Below are 9387 nucleotides of genomic sequence, written 5' to 3' on the forward strand. Positions count from 1 at the left end.
CCTCAAAATCACAACTACACCACAATGAGCCCATATAATACCCAAGAGTCCAAGACCAACAATAGCCCATTTCTCTTACATGTCACTGAAAATATCTCATTTTATTTTTATTTTAAAGTTTTATCATAAATATAAAAGCATAAATAACTCCACTCTACCTACTGACGCAATCCTCTTCTTCTCTCTCTATCTTCTTCCTAACCTCTGTAAACCCTAATTCTCTCTCCTCCCTAAAATCTTCCTCCATTTTTGTTCTTCAAGATCCGTCAATGGCGGAAGAAGAGGTTGTTGCTGTGCTCTCTGAAGCTCCTATCGATCACCACCACAAACGTAAGCTCGAAGATATGGAGGAACCTTCTCTTGACGAAGCGGCGCCTGATTCTACTGCCGAGCTTGACGGCGAACACAAGGAGACTGTTGACGCTGAAAATGGCGGCGAAGAACCTTCTAAACGTCTTCGTTTGGATGAACAACCTGATTCTTTAGGTTTGCTTTTTTTTTTTTTTTTTTTTTTCTCTTTATTGCTTTTGTTTCGTGTTGAGGAATTTTTTTTGATATGTAATTTTGACATTGATGATGATCAATAGCAGATTGTTTAGGAAATTAATTTAATCTATGTTATTTTGTTCTGAATTTGATGATGTTATTAGAATTTATAGTATGTAATATGCTCATTTATTTTGGAATTGATGTTTTTGACATTGATGTCTTATACGTTGTTTGGGAAATACAGCAAGTGAGAACGGACACAAGCCGGAGGAGGAGAATGGGAATGCTGTGGTGGACGCCGAAACCGAGGTAGCTGTTGAGAGTACCGAAGCGGCTAATGATGATCGGGAAGGTGGCGAGGAAGGCACTAAAGAGGTGGTTCCTGAAACGGAAACCGCGGTTGCTGAGGGTGAGGAACAAGTTGATGCCAAAGATGGTGATTCGGAAGAGAAGGATGCTGAAATACCTTCCTCTAAGAATGTTCCGAATGAAGGTGCGGAAACGACTGCCACTGAAGGTGGAGAACAAGGTGATGTTGCGGCTGAGCAAAAATATACTGATTCTGGCAGTAAGAGCATGACTCGGAGGATTGAGATTCCGAATAATAAGGTGACTTTGAGTAGCTTTTCTTTGTAGCGTTTATTGCTTACTCTGTATTATTTGACTGGAATGAGTGATCATGTTTTAGTATTACTGGAATGAAATTGGTCATTATTTCTTAATTTTACCTAAAAGAGTATTCAACTTTAGTAGGAGTGATTGAGAGCAGTTAATTTGGTGATGAATTTCAATTATGATTCTGCAATGTTTCAGGTTGGAGTTCTTATTGGAAAGTCTGGAGATACAATAAAGTATCTACAGCTGAATTCAGGGGCCAAAATTCAGATCACAAGAGATGCAGAAGCTGATCCGCGATCTGCAACTAGGCCGGTTGAACTTGAGGGGACACTTCAAAGTTTAAACAAGGCCGAAAGTCTGATAAAAGATGTTATAGCAGAGGTATGGTTGTTGCAAAGATTATTATGTTTTCCTTTGTTTGAGTTTTTTTATTATTTTATTTTTATTTCTACCATGTTTTTTTTAGTTTTGTTGCCAACTAAGATCTTCTCCCTCCATGCCCTCTAACCAAGTGCTGCATCCCTCGGTGATAGTATGCAATGTATTATTAATTTTTCTGAACTCAGAAATATTGTTGAATATGTACAAGGTGAATTATTTGATTATAAATAAAATTATTATTGATGATCAGTTGTGAATGTAATTAATGGATTATTTATTTATTTATTTATTTGTATCTTGTAGAATTTAGATACAATATATTTATATTATAGGCGTGTTCGATTAGATAGATACCACATAGCATTAAAATCGAGTATAGATTAGCGTTTAAGTTCTTTACATGTCAAATAAAAAAAGTTGTGGGTTCAAGTTTTTGTAGAGTCATTTTTATTATAGGAAGTGATTGCTGAAGTTACATCATCAAGGATGCAGAGCCTTGTCATCTTTAGAGAGGGATGACATGTGATCACTTAGAATTTCCTTGCTTTGCGGTTAAGGAATAGCATAGTTGAACTTGGAAGCCCTTGTACTTCATTGAAGTTACCTGAACTGATGCAATTTTTTCCTGGTATTTGAAGATGAAAATAACAAGGCCTTATATTTGTTTTTAGAGGTTGTATTGATCAATTTAGCTCAAAATTGGAACTGTAGAAAGTTGCATTTAGTCGTGATAATGCACCTACTATGGCATTACTATATTCATAGAAGCCCCATCTTTAGGCTGGATAAGGATGTTGTGTTGGCTTTAATATGATATGTGATGACCACTGAATGCTGTTCCGTAGATTAGTAGCTGAGACAATTTCGCAAGGCTGTTTAAATTCAGTCCGTCTTAAGCCAGAGAATGGTTGGTCTCACCTGTTGGAAGTTGACAATAAATGAAAGTTTAAGACTAATTGTAGTTTGTCCATGTGTCTAGTTGCTATGGGTCTTCTTTATGCGCTCCCTCTCATATTTGTGGTTTTTTTTTAAAACATTATTATTTGAACTCTTTATGTATTTTTGTTTGCAGGCTGATGCTGGGGGCTCACCATCCCTTGTGGCTAGAGGTTTTACTGCTGCTATTACTTCTGGATCATTAGAAATTGAGATACCTGTTCCTGCTGACAAAGTAAATAAAGCTTTACACTTTTTTTTTTTCACTGTGTAACTACTTTAAGATGAATAATCTATATAAAAGATTTCAATTTTGAGTTGTCGAAAGCTGAGATTGGGAAATAATAGCCTGTGAAATCTAAATAGCTAAAATGTGATAACTCTAGTTTAATAAGCCTACCTGAAATTAAACTAAAAAGGTAGCATATTGTAATTGAACTCTTAAAAAATCTTTGAATTTTCTCGTGTCAAACTGTCTCAAATTTGCTGGGAGCCTGGGATTCTTGCTTTCTAATTGAATCCTCATTTTTGTCATGCAGGTTGGTTTAATCATAGGCAGGGGCGGAGAGACTATTAGGAATCTGCAGACAAGATCTGGTGCACGCATCCAGGTACCTCACATATACATAATGGATGAATGTACTGACTAATCATATCTTATTCTGATAATTTGTATCTCCAATAAAATAGCAGTTTTCTTAACTGTACCTCTAATTGTTGCTTGTAGTTGATACCACAAAATCTTCCTGGGGATCAATCTAAAGAGAAAAAGGTGAAAGTTACTGGTGACAAGAAACAGTTGGAAGTGGCCCGGGAACTCATAAAGGAAGTTATGAATCAGGTATTTATGGCCATGATCTAAATATATTGTTTACATAATTATTTAGGAGCTTCTATCTTTGTTTTGGGTGTTTTTGGTTCAATAACCTAGGTTCGAGTGTGGTTTCTGTTCTGTCTACATATCTACATCATTATGATTTTATGAGCTAAGATTATGTATGGCTGGCACTTCTGATACTAGTGTTTCATATTAATTTAGGATAGCATGTCACTCTTGAACCTGTTATTCTTGTTGGCCCAAAACAATAGTTTTCTATTTACACAATGAATTGTTGTGGCAGCTTCCTTTAATGTTGTCAATGTCACAAAGTTTTATTGATTTTGGAGTCTAATTTTAACGTTCAGTTGAAATATCTGTTTTAGTAGTTATTGGAACATATGCTTTGGTACTGATGCACCCTTAGGCTCGTGTTTGTTCATTTGAGAGAAGCTGGGCTTTAATTTTCTTTTTGCTTTTTACACCTAAAGGATGTCATACTATGTAGCCTATATAAGCTGACAACTTGACATCAATTGCCTCTGATGTAAGCTTGCTTGACATGCTGACTTTTTACCTTTTGCCAACTATTATAATACATCTTGTTGGTCGATCCAGTTTTCATCAAGAGATATACCTGTTCTTATCAATCAAAATATAAAATATCTGAAGGTACATCTTAATGGTAGAAACAATCCTTTTGGCATCGTATTTGTTCACTGTATGTATAATCCATTGTTTTTGACCTAATGATCTATCTGTAGTCTCTCATCTACATTCACGTATAGTTTCCAAAAATTCTTTTTTGGGGTTTAAATTTGAATTAATCAAGAAGATTTGTCTCTGCAAGAGCCTAATTGCTACATCTAGTATTATACTCAGTTTGAAAACTACCATACAAGTAAAAAAAACCTTCTCTTATGAATTTTATTATGATTGTTGTAGTGCTGTAGTACTCTTAATCCAGTATAGTATGTTGCTTTCTTAGAAGCTTCTAAGTCTGGTATGAGACTATGAGATTTCATGAGTTGTTGCTTTTGAAGCTTCTTCGTTTTTATTTTTTGTTATGTGGGAGAATGTTAACTTTGCTATGAAGAGGTTGCATTGGTTTGTGATGGGTAGCATACATATCTTAGTTGGCACTTGGATAGCTGACTTGTTGATCCTTCATTGGGAGGAGGGGGTGGTTCACTATGCAGTAGTTTATACTGACTACAGAGAGAGATCTATATGAGTGAGATTTATGAGAGTTCTGCAAAAATGATACATAATCCATGCCAAGATCACTTGATGCAACTGGAAAAATCTTGTATTCCATTCATATGTTAAAAAGTTCCGACTGCGAACTGGTTGGCTTTAAAAATGCAGATATGGCTATTGCCTTCCAAATGCGGTCAGCATTCGTTTCTTGGTGTATCAGTAGGCAACCAAATTTCAGTGTCATCCACCGAAGAGAGGTATCAGGCGTTAAGTCTCGCCATTGCTGGATTTTACTAGTTGGTAAGATTGCTTTGAGACTTAGAAACTGGAAACAATGATTTTTACCAAGAGAATGTTATGTAGACCTCAGTGTTCTATGGTGCCACATGTACTTAAACATGTATTAATAGAAAGCAATTCTGACTGATGATCTTCCTGTTTGTATGGATGAGAGTTTTGAAATACAAGTTCCATTATATATGAAAGATCTGAATGTTTCACCTGTTATCTTTTCACTTTTCCTTTTCTCAGATTGTGGATGTATGTATTTTATCATATGTATCAGACAAATACTTGAAGAATGCAAGGCATGCAGATTTTAGTGTATAGAAATGTATTTTCTTTTTAATTATTTCCTCTATGTTTGGGCCCAGCTTGCTGCTATCACTGCTTTGAATGAATCTTTGATTTTCTGCTAGTAGTGTTCATGCCTTCATCATAGTAAGTTACTCAAAGTAATAAGCAGTGGAGAATACGTCTACTTTTTTCAACTCTTGTTGTGTTGATATTTTCATGGTTTTGTCTCACGGATGTCAGAGCTTGTCATTATGCTACAACTGATAGTTGTTTATGTATCAATTATTTGCGTATTGTTGTACATGGAGGGTTCTTTTGAGAAATTCAGTTATGAAGGCATGCCATTGCACGCTTTTTTTTTGTATCTTGTGTTTACTTTTCATGCTATAAAATATAAATAATTGTTGTAGGTTTTACCATTTCCTGTCCAGGTGATTTTCATTCCTGTTTAGTTTCTTGAATTCTGCCATTGCTGTTGCTTCATGCTCTTTAGTTTCTGATTCTGGGATGTGGCCTATTTTATCGTACTTATTTATTTTCAGTTCTGATATATGTCTTGGTAATTTGCTATTATTATGGTTTTTAAGCAATTTTCAATGTCTATGTATTAAGACCTTGGTTTTATGAATATATATAAACTATTAATTCTTTCTTCTCAATTTTCCTAGATGCCTGGGAGGCCATCACAATTCTCTAGCAATAGCTATAACCAGCAGGGTTATCGTCCTCGTGTACCTGGCGGTGGTCCTCAATGGGGTGGCCGTGGCCCTCATGGCGGTCAGTCCATGCCATACGACTATCACCAGCGAGGTCCTTATCCTTCTCAAAATCAGCAATACCCACCTCAGCCTTATGGAAATTATCCTCCACAGGGCCCTCCAAGAAGCGGCTTTGGTTCTTGGGAGCAAAGACCACCAGCTCAAGGACCACCTTCTCATAGCGGTGGATATGATTATTACGGACAAGGAGGACATGGAGCAAATGCTCCGGCATCTGCTCCACACTCTACACACATGCCAGGTCATCATGCATCAGGCCCACCATCGATGGCACCACCTCATTCTCAAGCAAATTACAATTACCCCCAGCCTCGAGGCGCAGAATATGCTCACCCTACTCCTTACTCCCAAACTGCACCACCTGCTCAAAGTTATGGTCATGGGTATGGAGAGCCGAAGTATGATGCACAGGCACCAATGCAGCAGCAGCAGCAGCCTTATGCTGGACAAGGGTATGCACCACAAGGCTATGCACCTCAACAGCAATACAATAGGCCACCACCCTACGGCATGCCATCGCAGGGTGCCCCCCCTCAGGGTTATGCCCCTCAAGCAGCAAGTCAGCCTGCAGTAGATACACCTTACCAAGCTCCTGTTTCTGCAGCTCAGCCTTATGCTCAAAACATGCCTCCACAGCAGCAATATCCACAAGCACCTTATGGTTCTGCTCCTGTAGCAAACGATGGCTATAGTCAACCCCAACCTGCTGCAGCAGGCTACCCTCAGCAAGCGGCCCAGCCTGTTCCTGCTTATGGGCAGCAAGCCACTGGTTATGCTCAAACTGCTGGATCAACCACCGGTTATGGTCAATATCCACAAACTGCACAAGCGAGCTACAATGATCAAGCTGCAGCTGCAGCTGCAGCTGCAGCTGCAGCTGCTAGTGCCGCAACCTATGGGTATCAGGGCCAAGTAGACCCATCAGCCTATGCTGCAGCGGCGGGACAACAAGCCTACAGTGCCACACCTGCAGTGGCTCAAGGCTATGCTCAACCAGCTCCAACTCAAACTGGTTATGACCAGTCGGCAGTGGCCCCTCAATCTGGTGGTTATGCTACTGCTCCTGCTGGCGCTCCTGTTGCTTATGGAAAAACCCTGTCACCCCAGCCTCAGCCTGGTTATCCACAGTATGATGCATCCCAGCAGGTGTACACTGCACCTCGATAATTTTATATATAAAACTGTGATGATGCTGATTCGATGTAAGGAAGCATTTGCTGATCCTATCAATTACAATTAGTTGTAGTTTTCTGCTGTTGAGAGGACTCGTAGTATTCCCTAGCAAGTAGAGTTTTAAGAGAAACTGGCAATTTTGTGTTCTTTCATTAGCTAGGATATTAGGGATGTTGGAACCTGAAACCCATTTGACAAAATTAAATTAACTTCTATGTATAAGGGTTTATCATTTTCTTTACCTGAGAGATTACTTTCTGATATTACTGCCGGTTTTATTTTTCTCACCTTCACTCAAAGACCCGGTTAGAGGCTAAGGAGAGAGTAGAGCATCTCACTTGTTTTATACGAGAGTGGCTTGGGTGATATGTTGTGCGCAGGGAAGCGCTATGGAACTAACCTAGCAGCGCCAAAATGAGGGCGTTTGTGGCTTAGGTGGGAGCAGTTTGTCACGAGTTGGTAGTTGCCCTATTGCCCTGACACAACCAGTTCCATATGAAGCATTTTGAACTTTCCTATGCCCGTGTGTTTTACTGATGAATGTGTCTTTAGTGCAAGGTAGTGACGTTGCGTGATGTTCCCTCTATTATTGATGTTTGTTTCGCATATGGAGAAGGTTGGTCTGATAGAGCCTTGAGGAGATTCAAGAGCCGCACTGTTGATGTTTGTTTCGCATATGGAGAAGGTTGGTCTGATGGAGCCTTGAGGTGATTCAAGAGCCGCATGGGGCCGATATTTTAGGGAAAAGTAGACGGAGAATGTTTACCACAAAATGGATAGGGGTGAATATTTTAATTAGTAAAATGAGGACCAGAGCAAGTAATTAGAACAAAATTATTAACCAAGGCAATATTGAACAAAATTACTGTGAGATTGTAAGTTTGTAACAGCAACAATATTTTTTCATACTACGTAGTTCTTTAGTTTTGCAGAGTCCAATCAGTTATCTTTTCATGCTTTGAATATTCTGTACTAAAGTTCAATCGACATAAGTTACATTAAACCAAGATTTTTAGACTGTAGTATATGATTTATATCTATTTTATGACTCTTACTTCCCCTTTATTTTTAATCTTTTGACTAAGGGTTTATCTGATTTACTGAGTTGAAATGAACTGAATTGTTTATGAGAGAAGGAAATTAGGAAGTGAACTGATTAAACTGAACTGAAATTAAGTTGAAGAGAACAAGCCTTAAGACTTCTTAGGTTGGCTAACACAATTTTAATCATGAATATTTTGATTACACGAAGTATTTGTAAACTTCTATACCATAATTATTTTTTAAATAAAATCATTAAAGGATATTTTGTTTTATACATTAGGATAATAATAAGATTAGAATGAGATATCTTAATAGTGAACAAAGTCATAAAGGAAAAAAAAAAAAAAAAAAAAAATCAATAATTTGCTATAGGGAAAATTATTAGCATAGTTCTTTTTCTCTCTACCTCTTCTTTTCCCTTTTTCTTTTAGTCTTTCCTTGACAAGTTTTTACTTGATAGTCTTTGTTGCATGGAAAAGCAAGCTGGATAAAAGTGAAGTCCCATTCACTTTGTTTCATGTTTCCCTCTTTTCAACGTTAGTTAAGAATTTTGGTCTCCTAATTGAGGAATTTGATAGGTACTTTATTAAGCAAAAGCCCATAAATACTGTCTAAAGGGTACACCCAATCTAATAACACGGCTACTTATTCATAACGGTTATGATATACTCCGTATGCATTAAACATTAAATACATTTATCGTCTTTAGTGAATGAAAAACAATTAAATTTACGGGGTGTTATATTTTTGAATATATACTCTGTAGTACCAATACTTATTACGGAATAATGAAAATAAATTGTCAACAGCTAACCGCTATGAAAAATATCTACGTAGTAGTTTAATCAGAAAACTCGAAGTACACAAAAAACAAAAAAAATTAAGGCAAGGATATAGTCAATTTCTTGTAGGAAAGTAAACAGCATTTGGGTGAGGTAAGCTTGTTTAATTGCTTGGAAGTGAGGTAAGCTAGCTATTTTTAGTAGTCAACCTACATCTAGATTGATTGATTTCCCAACTCCCGGACTAAGAAAGTGTCTTAAATTGATCGTGTGATGTCTTCTTCAATCTTCATAGTCAAAACTCAAAATTAAATAAGGTCATTTTCTTTTAATCAATAATTTAGATTACTACTCCGTACTGGTTTTTTCAAAGTTTGATAGGACATTAACACGTATATGTGATGGATAAGCTTGCTTTGAATTTTATACTCGGTTTTTCTAATTAAAAAAAAATGTATATGTAAATGCAATACTCATATAGATGTGTTACTTCTTAACATATATGTAAATCAAGTCATTTTATGCTAAAGCTTCCCCCCAACCCCCCCCCCCCCCCCCCCCCCCCCACCCTAACCAAAAAAAAAAAAAAAAA

At 37.3% G+C, this 9387-nt stretch overlaps 1 protein-coding gene across 1 annotated transcript; it reads left to right on the top strand.

The window, feature by feature from the left end:
• The first annotated feature begins 167 nt into the window (after positions 1-167).
• On the top strand, positions 168-7210 carry LOC145635616 (uncharacterized). Its single transcript, XM_081686928.1, has 7 exons — positions 168-486; positions 734-1098; positions 1303-1488; positions 2561-2659; positions 2964-3035; positions 3152-3265; positions 5686-7210. Exons 1-7 carry the CDS (start codon positions 270-272, stop codon positions 6961-6963), a joined length of 2331 nt encoding a protein of 776 aa, XP_081543054.1. The 5' UTR covers positions 168-269; the 3' UTR covers positions 6964-7210.
• Positions 7211-9387: the final 2177 nt, after the last annotated feature.

The sequence above is a fragment of the Chenopodium album genome, chromosome 6, assembly GCF_948465745.1.
Source record: "Chenopodium album chromosome 6, dcCheAlbu1.1, whole genome shotgun sequence".
NCBI classification, from domain to species: Eukaryota; Viridiplantae; Streptophyta; class Magnoliopsida; order Caryophyllales; family Amaranthaceae; genus Chenopodium; species Chenopodium album.